Source organism: Colletotrichum paranaense (assembly GCF_030867605.1).
Source record: "Colletotrichum paranaense strain IMI 384185 chromosome Unknown Scaffold_4.1, whole genome shotgun sequence".
Classification (NCBI taxonomy): Eukaryota; Fungi; Ascomycota; class Sordariomycetes; order Glomerellales; family Glomerellaceae; genus Colletotrichum; species Colletotrichum paranaense.
Window position 1 is genome coordinate 1,368,144 of NW_026848962.1, and position 12,531 is coordinate 1,380,674.

At 51.7% G+C, this 12,531-nt stretch overlaps 5 protein-coding genes across 5 annotated transcripts; 1 reads left to right on the plus strand and 4 right to left on the minus strand.

Annotated features, from left to right (window-relative positions):
• Nucleotides 1–675: 675 nt before the first annotated feature.
• CPAR01_05443 (galactokinase) lies at nt 676–2,318 on the minus strand (the record flags this gene model as incomplete). Its single annotated transcript, XM_060489721.1, has 2 exons — nt 676–1,621; nt 1,684–2,318. The coding sequence occupies 2 exons, from the start codon at nt 2,316–2,318 to the stop codon at nt 676–678; spliced, it is 1,581 nt and encodes a 526-aa protein (XP_060351187.1).
• A 2,256-nt stretch (nt 2,319–4,574) lies between these two features.
• On the minus strand, nt 4,575–5,664 carry CPAR01_05444 (uncharacterized protein; the record flags this gene model as incomplete). The annotated part of the gene is made up of 2 exons (XM_060489722.1): nt 4,575–5,069; nt 5,125–5,664. The coding sequence occupies 2 exons, from the start codon at nt 5,662–5,664 to the stop codon at nt 4,575–4,577; spliced, it is 1,035 nt and encodes a 344-aa protein (XP_060351188.1).
• Nucleotides 5,665–6,311: 647 nt separating this feature from the next.
• CPAR01_05445 (uncharacterized protein) lies at nt 6,312–8,391 on the minus strand (the record flags this gene model as incomplete). Its single annotated transcript, XM_060489723.1, has 4 exons — nt 6,312–7,266; nt 7,468–8,127; nt 8,192–8,262; nt 8,329–8,391. 4 exons carry the CDS (start codon nt 8,389–8,391, stop codon nt 6,312–6,314), a joined length of 1,749 nt encoding a protein of 582 aa, XP_060351189.1.
• An 805-nt stretch (nt 8,392–9,196) lies between these two features.
• Nucleotides 9,197–11,002, plus strand: CPAR01_05446 (uncharacterized protein; the record flags this gene model as incomplete). The annotated part of the gene is made up of 1 exon (XM_060489724.1): nt 9,197–11,002. One exon carries the CDS (start codon nt 9,197–9,199, stop codon nt 11,000–11,002), a length of 1,806 nt encoding a protein of 601 aa, XP_060351190.1.
• Nucleotides 11,003–11,235: 233 nt separating this feature from the next.
• CPAR01_05447 (metallo-beta-lactamase superfamily protein) lies at nt 11,236–12,321 on the minus strand (the record flags this gene model as incomplete). The annotated part of the gene is made up of 1 exon (XM_060489725.1): nt 11,236–12,321. The coding sequence occupies one exon, from the start codon at nt 12,319–12,321 to the stop codon at nt 11,236–11,238; it is 1,086 nt and encodes a 361-aa protein (XP_060351191.1).
• Nucleotides 12,322–12,531: the final 210 nt, after the last annotated feature.

Sequence of the window (12,531 nt, forward strand, 5' to 3'; positions counted from 1 at the left end):
GAAGACGTCGCTATTATCCCCACTGCCATGGCCTCATGGATATTGCGCAGTGAGTAATTGATTGCTGAGCATAGTATTGGGCCAAACTAGGGAGCACTTACCTTCCCTTCCGTCTTCACCGTACCAAGTCTCATCGACACATCCCATAATCTTCTTTAAATTGGTTGGTTTGGCCATGGCTCTGCTTGTCTCTGGCAAACACTTGCACCCTCACAGCACAAGCCCGGCTTTGACAGACGGGAAATTGGCTCGGTCGACCTCTCATCTGTAAGCGGAGTAGCTATGCGACTTTATCGATAGAAGACGGACCGTCAGCTTGACCGGAGGCGCATATGCATGTAAGTCTCGCTGGTAAGTTCCTTCTTTCACCATTCTTCTGCCTGTCGACGAAATATGGTGTACACTTTACACGCCGTACGCTGCAAACTCAGAACACCTTGATAAGACTAGGTTGTAAAGTTGGAGAGTGCCTGAGATTTGAAGTATTTGAGGAGATAACACAAAGGCCCATAACCTGCCGCGCTTCTAGGCCCATGTGAAATCCAAGAGGTAGCATATTATAAGTTGCTTTTCATTCAAAATGTTTAGAATTGCTTAAAGTCCATAAACATATGTACTGCTAAATAGCCTACGGGGTCCTCCTCTTTGTTCATCCTGTACCTGGTGTGGTTACATTTACAACGCCCCCTCCTTGAGGAGATATGCCGCACTTCCACTTCCCGGCCGACTCACAACAACAGCACCCTTCTTCTGCTCCTCAGTAAGCTCGCGCTTGGAGTAGTATTCCCTCTCCCACGCCTCCTTGACAGCAGCAACCTTGTCAGCAGGCACCATGTGGACTGTGCAGCCACCCCAGCCAGCACCGGTAAGCCTGCTGCCATAGGATCCGTTTTCGCGCGCAATGCGGCAAAGCTCGTCAATCTCAGGGGCACTGCACTCGTACAAGTCGCGGCACGAGTCTTGTGTGGCGTTAAGCAGGTCGCCGAGGCGCTTATTGTAGGCCGTGGTGTCAGAGGTATCCTTCGGCGCCTCCTGCTCCAGAACCTTCATGAACTGGAGTACGCGGAGAGCCTCCTCAAAGACGTGCAGGGCGCGCTGGCGGAGCTTGAAGCGGTCGGCGCGGACGGAGAGCTTGGACATGAAGATCTGCTCAAGCTCGGGGACGGAGACGCCCAGGACCTTGGCAATCTCCTCGCGGGTGTAGCCCTCGGTGCTGGTAAGGGCCTTCTTGGTGACGTCGATGAGCACGCGGAGCTGTGCCTCTGCGGCCTCCTCTGCTGATGCGCCCTCGGCGTGCGGGAGCTTGTTGTTGGCGAAGTAGGCTTCGTGAAAGCCGTGGAGAGAGATACCGAGCGGAGAAGCGTCGGTGGGGAGCTTTGTGCCGGCCGGGTTGAGGGCTGCGTTGAGGAAGGCGCCTGCCATGCTGCACTCGACGACGCGGAGATTGTAGTGGATGGGGCCGGTGACCTGCTTGTTGGAGGTGACGAAGGACTGGGCGATGAGGAAGGAGAGTTCCGGGTTGGTTGTCGGGAAGAAGACGGGGCGAGCGGTCAGACAGGGGCTGAAGGACACGAAGAGAGCAGAACCGCGCTGGGAGAAGACGGAGGCGGACTGGTCCATGCTGGATGGGTTGGTTGTTAGATCGAAGACGGGTTAATGAAGGGGTTAAAAGGGACGACTCACCCGCCAGAGTTGACACCAACGGCGCGCTCACTGACGATGGCAAGCTCAGTGAGCTCGGTCTTGTCAACAGTCTTCTCGCCGTTGGCAAGCATGACAGCCAATGCCGAGGCACTAACGAAAGCAGCACTAGAGCTGAGACCACCGCCAACGGGGACGTTACCGTCCATGAGGATCTTCATACCCTTGGGTCTGAAGTCCTTGCCATGCTTCCGACGCAGCAGCTCCAGGGCGCCACTCAAGCCGCTCTTGAAGTAGTTGGACCACTCGTGGACCTTGGAGTCGATAGGAACATCGGCGCCGATGGGGACTTCAAAGGTGCGGGAGGGGTACTTGTCGGACTGGGCGTTTGCGACGCGGAGGGTGAAGGTGTCGGAGTCAGCGGGAGTGTCGGTGACGGAGAAGGCGAGGATGGCATCGGCGGTGATTGCCATAGGGAGGACGGAGTAGAGGGAGTAGTCGATGTGCTCGCCGATAATGTTCACGCGGCCGGGGGAGCGGGCGACGACAGAGGCCGGGTGGCCGTACTCGGACTCGAACTGTGAGAGCAGAGACGACCAGCGCTTGGTCTGAATGGAGAGGGCATCGTCTGTGTAGATGTCGGTGAGGGCGCTCGCGGTGGGAACGGGACCGGCCATAGCGGGCGAACGTGTGTTTCGCTCGAGATCGAATGCGGATTGGGTATCTTTGCTGCCGAAGAGACGATGTGGAACAAGACGATCCGAACTGGCGAAAGAGTAGAAGAAAAGAAGAGAAGAAAGAAGAGTGTGATGGTGATGGCTTGTGACGTTTTGGGGGCGGGTTTCTATTTGGATGGGGAGGTTGGGTGGGACGAGGCCGGTGGTTTGACGATGCGCCGTAATATCCCCGCGATGGAGCTTTGGTGTTTTTGCGGGTGCTCTCTCAACTTTGCTGCGCTGGAAGTGGTGCGCGTGTGCTGCCTCAAGCTGCTACCCCGCAATTGCCCCTCGTTTGGCGATCCCTGACTGAAGAATACTGGAAGAGCTTTGCCTCGAATGTCTCACCAATAAAGAAATTAAAAGAGCTCAGCTTAGAGTTTGGGAATCTTGAATTGAGTTCGATCTTCGGTCAGCACTGGACAAGGAGCAAATACAATGATAGTCCCTCGAGTATACATGGCCTTGAAGACTCATGCAATGAATGCAGCAGCTTCATACAGCTTCAAACGCAGTGTTACTCTTCGGGACATTGACACCCCACCTCGGTCGATAATTCCACCGTCATGCAAAATCTCCAACAATTCCTATCTCATTTTCTCTTTGACAAGCCTGACAAGCGCTAGGGTAGCGTGATCCTCTAGACTGCATAAAGCAGCTCACCTTTCCAAACCATACCACACCAAGCTGGACCAGAAAGGTTGCCCGGCCCAGCAACCGAGAAGGACAAGGTGCGCTGATTTCGGCCTTCTGGGTTGTCCGGGGTCTCCAGCTTGAACTGGACAACGGCCCCGTTCCATTGCGGGCCGACAATCGGAAAACCGGCGGAGAACTCGAAAGCTGCCTCGGTTGCGATACAAAGCTAGCGCTAGCTTGCGCATCAAGCTTTTTGGACATGCTCTTTAGTTAAGATCAGGTGTAAAGGTGGGATTGATGGAAAACGGTATGAGATAACTCTTCTTCCGAAGCATCATAGCACGAGATACAATTTGACGCCACGAAATCTAGAATGCATGATTTCTCAACCAGCGAACGACAGCCAAGCCGTACCAGTGGAGTGACTGCACGCCATCACTGGCCTGGCGCATCGCCTGACTGGGTTCCAGGATCTTGCGCCATGCGGTGCGCGGGGATGTCGGGGGCGAGAGACTTTTGTTTTTTCTCCCTCTAGCGGGGATCTCGCGTTGCTGATAACCTGAATAGTATTAACGTCTTCTCACATTGCGCAAAATGTGTTGCAACTTCAAATCGCAAAGCAATCTCGAATTGAATCTTTAGACATCATGTTACCTTGGATTGAGGCAAGAAACCGACGCCGACAAGTCAGAAAAGAAAACAAGAGAGAAAAAGGGAGGACCTAAAGAAAGAGGGAGACGCGAAAGAAAAAGGAGGAGAGCCCTAGCCAAAAAGGACTTAAAGCCCCTCAGGCTCTCTTCTCATTCAAGGCGCTTCTAGTCTCCAAGGTTTCGTGGTGTAGTTGGTTATCACGTCAGTCTAACACACTGAAGGTCTCCGGTTCAAGTCCGGGCGAAATCATTTTTGCAATTTGATGCAATCTCTGAGTTGCAAGACCATATTTTTACCTCCTATCATTGACCTATATACTAGATGATGGTCCTGGATCAATATTTGACTTTGCCGCGACCTCTCTGCTGAGGTGGACTTGTGTTTGTTACATATAGACCACTTGATAATAGCTCCAAAAATGACAGCAAGTTTGACCAGCAAGTGTTTCAAAGACTCTCAGGCCGATGGCAATAGTTATGGTACCCTGATAAATTTATGCCTCAGACTATGGGGCTTGCAATTTTTTCAAATACTCAAAGGCACCGACTCGTTCCCCTAGATAATCTGCACCACCAATATCACTATGCAGTTTCCCAAGCTCTTTTCGTCCCACCCTTGCGAGCAGAATGACGACTGAGAAACAAACAAACGAGGCACTGGCAGATATCTGCCGGGTGAAGGTCTGCATGACGCTGAGCGCACCAAGTGTCTGCACATGGACTTCAATGTCCACACTTCCGGTGGCCCATACCAGTTTAGGTGTTCCATAACATATTGTGAGCCTACAGTTGCTTTACAAAACAATGTCCCATTTACACTACAGACAAATGCGCTTGAGACATTATTCAGATAAGAGCTAGCCACGGCTTCATGGTACTGAATAAGGCAAATCAACTTCCGGGATCTTGCGGGAACCCTACCCTGACTTCCTCAAGTCGAGAACCGGCCGGTGACAGCCTTGGCCGTCGGCTTCTTCTCAAACGCACTCCAGTCGTACCGCTTCAGAGACTCCTCAACGCTAAGAAGTTCCTTCTTGTCCTCCTCAGTCAATAGATCCATCCCCTCAACGATGGTGACTCCTTCCCACGTCGGGGGATAGTGATCCTGAATCCATTGAAAGAATTGCCATTGCGAAAGCTGCTCTTGAGCCATGGCGCCCCACAGTTCAACATAGCTTTGGGGAGAAACCTGCACGGCGGCGGTTGAGCCCTCCTCAGGCGCGAGCCCAGTGGCCCGTCCCCAGGCGGCGAGATAAGACTCCATAGTCAAGGTTTCAACGTTGCATCGGACAAAGGATCCTGGAGGAGGAGGGCTCTTCACCAGTCTTCGAACAAAAATGCCTCCATTGGTGACGGGATCTCCAACACATGGGTACGGCGTGTTGGGTGGCACTGGGTACAAGGTGACATACTTTTTGGCGCTCGGCTTCAACCTGGTCAGTATGTCTCTGATTATTGGGGCACTCAAATACTTTACTTACCACGTAGATCGGCTTGAAGATATCATAGAGCAGTGCGTTGTTCGCAAAGACTGTGAACACGGCGAAGGTGGTCTTGGCGGAAAGATCCGGCATCTCTTGTGTAACATACGTGACGATGCGCCCCTTGCCTTCGAGGTGGGGGCAGACAGCTTCCCCGTTGGTGATCTTGCTCGTGTGAGGCCCGGCGCTGAACACAAGTCGTTGAAGAGACTCCGTCTTCGCCGCCGCACGGGCAATTCTTCTTCCCTGTTCAAACTCCAACTCCACGGACTTCTCATCGCCGAGTTCGAAGAACGTGTCGTAGTAGTCAGTGAATGCGAAGATCGCCGTGGCCCCGTGGAAGGCTCTCTCGAGGCTCTCTTCATCGTTGAGATTCGCAGAGACAACTTCGACGCCCTTTGCGGCGAGAGCCTTTGCTTTCTCACTCGAGGTGTTACGAGTGGTGCCTCTGACTTTCCAGCCTGGTTCTTTGAGGAAGGCGTCAACGACGCCTCCGCCCTGACCACCAGCTGCGCCAATGACTACGATCAGGTTCGACATGATTTAAAGTTGTGGTAGGAGTAGGAGCGAAGATAAGATCTTTCGTTTACAAGTTTATAGAGATACTGGTGTTCGAACTCAAACTACAATTCTATCGTATTCTGTTGTGGAACGATGATCTCTTTTATAAACAACGGACGTTGTAGTCAAATCGACTGTATCAAGAGAAGAATCTACACTTGCTTGAATAAGTCTAGCAGAATAGCCACCCGCTGCATACCTACCTACGCCATCATACTGCAACGGCTGCATATCATTCCGACGGAGTCTTGTCGATTTGTCATATGGTTCTGTTAATCTAGCGCGGCGTTTGTGCCTGTCTCCAGATGATTAGATTACAGTGTCAATGGCCTCCCACTTCAGTCGGCAATCATGTACTTCGGTAGAGGCGCATTTAAGCTTCGGCACTCGGCGCTATCCTTACAACCGAGGCGGGACATCAGAAATCCTTCTTGTTGGCACAAGAATGAGCATCTTCAAAGCTTTTGGGGTCATTGTCGACAATTCACAACTGAACCCAAGTCGGAGGCATTCTTTACAAAGTTCCTTCACGGGAGTGGCAAAGACCTTCTGCTCATGCTTAGAGCCTATTTCGGAGTACCCCCGATATTTCAAGTGAGTGATCAATGGAAAAAGATGTGATCATATCACACGAAGCTAGTAGTGTTATCGAATGGATCGAAATCCATCTCTAGAATATCCATTAACGAAAAAATATCATTCGACACATCCTCAACAGGTGCGGTAGTTGCAGTGACCACTCGATCATCCGGCAAGCGATCTGTGATAGCTTCTGCTGGGTCCAAGATATTCACGTTTTCATCGAGACTGAGCGGAAATGGGAGTAACTCATGGATATGCGCGTTAACGCTCCTTGCCACCCATGTCGCAGATGACGATGAAGTATCGTTCTGGAGATTGTTGAGAGATGCGTCTCTCCGCTCAGCTTGGATTTGCAGTCCCTGAATTCTCTGGAGCACTGATCGTGCGCCGCCATACTTCTTGCTCATAACGCGCAGCACTGAACAGATGCTTTCAATGCCATTCTTGCGAATCGTTTCCTTCTCTAACGTGTTTGGCCGGTGGAATACCAACACAATTGCGGCCACTAGAGCCATGAAGCCATTAATGCTCAGCAAGTGAGAAGCATCCTCTCTGTAGTGGATCTCCTCGTACAACTCGGCAACATAGGTCGCCGCTAGAACTGAGGCGTGGGACGTCCGCCACGGAGCATGACGGCTCTTGCTAAGCATCTGCACCATTATGATTGCCGTCGAATAATGGATATGCAACTCTGAAGTATAACGGTGATAAGTCCTCCGAGTACCGTCTGTATAGTAGAGACGCAACACGTCCGGCAGGCCGCTCTTCCATTCGCAAAGCGAGGCAATGACAGTTTCGACCTCGGATTCAACTGGTACGCCGTTTCTGGTGTTCAACTCCGACAACTTACCAATCACGTTCATGAGTCCGGTGAATTGTAAAGAGACCGTTGTGAATACCCCTTGTGTTATGAAGTCCGAAGCTGCAAGTGGCTGAACATCGCAGTCTGCAAGCTTCAGCGAACGAGGCCGGCCCCAGCAGGCGACCATAAGTGTCTCACTGTTCTTTGAAATGTCAGTGCATGGAACGAGAACACCAAGAGCTAAGTGCAGGGTGGGAACCGAGAAGCGCAGGCGCGTGATGCTTAGACGAAGGCAGCAAAAACGTACTATCAGATGCCAAAATATACGCCGTAAAGACCCGGAGTTATCTTTCTCTCTGTAAGATGATTGCGTGTGGATTCCCATCTGCACTGCTAACCGCACAGCCATACCAGTCCAATGCCACGGCCCATGAAGCGTGACAAGATATGGTGAGGCTGGGGCCCAACATGACAAGAGACATAGTGTCTTGAGGAGGAACACGTTGTCTTTTTCGAACTCGACGTGTATCAAAGTTTCAATCTTCTCGTAGAGTGAGTAACTCAAAGCCATACTGCTGGGGTCATGGCGCATAAGACTGCCGACGAGGCACACAGCTTGCTGTAGAAGGATCGACGACTCTCCTCTCGAGAGGTCATCCGCATCAACGACGGGAAAGTAAGGAAAGGCAAATTCAAAGAAGGCGTCCGTCAAAGCCTTGCGCAATGATGGCGCTGGCAAGGTGTCCGCTTGAGTGGCCTTGACCAAGACATCTCGGGCTTGCATAATTCGTGGCGGAAGGCCATCGTAAACTGCCATCGGCTCTATGGCGGAGTCGTACGACAAGACAGAGGCGTGGGAGATGAATCCCTCCGGCTGGTAGTTCCGCGTGTTCAACTCTGAAGACCGAGCTGGAGTCAACATCCGCGGCTCAACTCTCGTTCTATCAGTGCCAAGATTGGGGGGCGATGGCATGGCCGGCACAGTCGGCGATCTCAGCAGCATGAGCTGTCTTTGCCGAGCCGTCATCTTGCGGCTCTTTCGAACGCCATCTCGACGACTGAAGCGGAGATTTATGTCAGAAATCTTGCGGAAAGAGTCATGACGGAACAACAGTGGCTCACATGCACTGAACACCGGCACGGCGACAGTTTGCGCATCCGTGAAGAGGGCTTTCTTGCAGGTCGCACCTAACCTTTTTGTTCGGTAGTCAGATAATGCTTGTATTACAGGCTGGGAGCATGTCTGTGAATCGACTTACCTTCCTAGAGTGGCACTCAACGCATACGACGTTGGCACGGTCTCGCACTGTCCTAGTATTCATATTCAATGAGGCTCGAGCCGAAGTTTGTGAGACTCAGGCGTCTCCCAGCGTCGGTAGAACTGAAGCTTTCCAGACCAGATTGCCATTTGACTAATCTCTGCCGAACGACACAGCGTGCGGTGTGGGAACCGATGTGGGAGCCGAAATTACGTCAGACCCGGCGTCTGTATCCGGTCAATATGCCCGACGGATCGACCCAAGTCCGATTCCGTTTCCGTTTACATTACAGACCAGGCATGTTTTGTTGAGTTTTGTGACCTCTACGAAATGCTGTCTCTATCTATGAGATCCGTCGCCAACTACAAAGCCTTACGTCTAGTCGGTGGCAAGCAACACGACAGAGTCAGCGCCGTTCCAAGATGTTCAACCCCATGTAGAGGGATGTTTCAAGCGACGAATGATTCGAACAAGTTTAAAGTTGTACTTGGTTATTATCGATCTCTGTGCTGTAGCCATGTATCGTACGTGTGCTTTACTGGAAGTGTCGGAATGGTATGGACCCCTCACTCACTACCGTCCATGTAGCAAGTACCTAACTTACGGATGCATAGGACCGAACCTCTTAAAGCTTGCAGGTGAATCCGATTGGCCGTTGAGCCGAGACTATCAACTCTTCTTCATCGTTGTCCGAGGACGAGGGAGCAAGCATTTACCTTGGGGCACCTTAAACTTCTTTATTCAAGTTTGTCCGGATGTTCATAAAATGCGAGGTAACAGCATTGGTTTCTTGGATTGCAATAATTATCCTATCTTGTGGCCTCTACTTCATCATTGATCGTTCAAGTCTGTTGACCAATTACCGATTATGGCGTCACTTCCTGCTTCAGGAGTACTGGTGGAAGCGGAAGAGTTCCGTGACTTTGGTGGCTGGATCTTGGACTCGCAATTCGACTCGGAGATGGGATCGCCATATCTCCTCGCTCACGGTAACGGCAAGCCAGTCGCGGATGCAACAACTACCATATCAGCGGAAAAGGGCCGTTACAATATTTGGGTTCGCGCCAAGGACTGGGTTCCAGCTCATCATCCTGGTCAATTTACCCTGACTATCAACGGAAACACGCTTGACACAGTATTCGGCGTCAATGGCAAAGATTGGCACTGGCAGTATGTTGGCACAGTAGATCTCCTAGGGGATGACGTGCGACTGGTGCTGCACGATCTGACGGGATTTTGCGGCCGTTGCGATGCAATTTTTCTCAGCATGGAGGACACATCGCCGCCCAATGGAATAGACGAAGCATCGCGTGCCTGGCGGAGACGACTACGTGGTATACCTGATCAGCCTCACAATGCAGGGTCATTCGATGTTGTTGTCGTCGGAGGAGGCATACCTGGCTGTACAGCCGCATTGACAGCTGCACGAATGGGGGATCGTGTTGCCCTTATTCAAGACCGTCCTTACCTCGGCGGCAATGCCAGCGTAGAGATCGGGCTCACTCCACGCGGTATGACCAACTCCATCATCCAAGAGCTCTCTCATCGCGACCTTGACGGCGACCTAGTCGCGAAGCAGCTGCTTGATGCAGAACCCAACGCCACAGCGTTCATGGAATACACTGTTTACGATGCAGCCCTCACCGGTTCGCAGATAACATCGGTGAAGGCCCGACATGCCCGCACTGGAAAGGAGATTTGCCTTTCAGCTCCAGTCTTCATTGATTGCTCTGGCAAAGCCATTCTTGGTATCTGCACTGGCGCAGAGACCCTTTTTGGTCAGGAGTCCAAGGCGATGTATGGCGAAAGCCTTGCGCCTACAGTAGCTGATGAGATGCATCACGGACACACAGTCTTTTTTCGAACTCGGATGGGCGACAAACTTGCCCCCTTTCCGTCTGTTCCTTGGGCCACTGAGGTCGCCAAAGACTACTCTGATCTTCGGGGTCAGCTCAGTAAGCCCGGTCTTGAGAATGGCCCGGGACCTCTTGTTGTGCCTCCGAATTTTGTACTCGATCCTGCCATGGATATGAAGATGAAGGGACCTCTTACCCACTTCTGGGAGTACGGCCAATGGCTCGATCCATATACTAATGGTGAACATATTCGGGACCATCTCTTGCGCGCCATCTACGGGACTTTCCACAACGTGAAAGAGATGGAGCCCGAGACTTACGCGAATCTGGAATTCGATTGGGTAGCATTTGTGGCTGCTCAGGGAGAGTTCAAGAAGTACAAGGGAGACTACATTCTTACAGAGACCGATATCCGCGATCACAAAGTCTTCCCCGACGCTGTGGTTCAGAATGCAGGCGCCTTTTGTCTACATTACCCAGGCGACAAAAAGTACGACTTCCGTCTGCAGGCCTGGGAATGGGATGAGCGGGATAAAAAGCCTTACGACATCCCTTTCCGGTGTCTCTATTCGTCTAATATCTCGAACTTGATGATGGCGGGGAAACATATCAGCACTACGCACATTGGTGGATCCAACGCCAAGTTCATGGCCAATGGAGGATGCCACGCTCTGGCAACAGCTGCCGCGGCGCACTTGTGCATTAAGCACCAAACCAATCCTCGTGGTATCTATGAGAAACACCTTCAAGAGTTGAAGGCAACTGTCATCCGCCAGGGCCAGGGTATCTGGGACAGAAAATCGGACAACAGACTGTAATTTTCGTGTGGCTATGTGAAGCCCATCGACGTTTTTCATTAAAATCTGTAAACTTCAATCAGGCATCATTCGGGAGGAACATACTAAACATAGGAGTGTAGCTTTCCCGCAGGTATTTCACGTTCCCGAATTGTCCGTCTTGATAGAATGTTGAGGAGCCAATTGAGTTTTGAATTCAAGAATGTTGCTTTTCCTCGTGACTACAGATCCAGAGATGGTTCTCTGCGACAATGCTACAGCTTCTCGTTATGAACTCCATCGACTGCCTCCTTGAAATCCTCCAAGAACAACCACCTGCCCTGTTCGACCCAACCTCGGGTCAAGAAATCATTTGCATATTCCGGGAACTCCCGGACGATGTCCTTCAGATGGGTATCATGAGCAATTACAACAAGGGTATTTCCGCTTCCATCAGCCTCGATAATCCGTTCTACGGTCTCCTCGGCAGCATCCGGGTTGCCAAATAGCATACCAGGACGATGAACGCCGTAGAACGGTTTCGTCGTGTCTTCATCTCGGAGGATGGGTTTGAACAGCGCGCCGGGGCAGGGAGTCACATTGCCCGAATGAAACGGATGTGGCGATATCGAGTCGGGCAGCGGATTGTATGCGGATGGCCTCATCTCGGCGCTATGGTGACAGGTGTCGCCGCCCATGAGGATGAAGCTATCCGGGCCGGTCGTCACCCGCGCAATAGCATTAACATGACCAACGGTATGACCTGGCGCGTCCAGAATGTAGAAGCTTCCGTCACCGAAGTAGTCGATGGCAGGAAACGATCCGACTTTGATAGTTGACTTGGCGAAGCTCAGTTCACGGAGTTCGCGGCCGGCGAAATCGGAATCAAGGACTGGGGACCCTGGGTTCGTAGGGTAGCCCGGCATGATAATGTCCTTGAAACCCGGGCCGACTATCAGCGAGGTGCTTGTGGGAAATCTGCTCGGATCGCCGATATGATCCCAATGCCAATGGCTCCAGATGATGCTCTCGATTTCACCTGCTTTAACCCCGCCTTCTTCGAGGATCTCTCTCACATCCTTCTCCACGCTGCACGTCGTACCGCTCTCTTTCATCCAGTTCTGAATAGGAGGTGAAAGATTTTCGAAGTCTTTGCGCACCCCGAGATCGAAGAGGACTTTGCGGCCAGTGGGTGGGTGCTCGACGAGGAAGACGTATGAAGGACACGAAAGCCACGAATGACCTTTGATGACGTGTGAAACCATGCTCTCCATGCTCACCCTAATCTTCGATGTCGAGTCGATGACCCTTACATTGACGGTCGAAGCAGATGGCGGTACGCGAAGTTTTGATAAAGGCATGGTGGCGTATTTCCGGTCCAATGGACAATTTTGGATATACTACGGTCAAGGAAGCCATGAAGCTTTCGTGGTTATTTATTGATCTTTTTCCTCAGTGATCATATCGTCCAGGAGCACCCAAAGCAAGAGTGAGAGAAATCCGGCACTCGGTACTCGGCACACCGTGGTCTTGTCGGCACTAAAGAGCCTGCATTTTCAAACGCCCCAAAG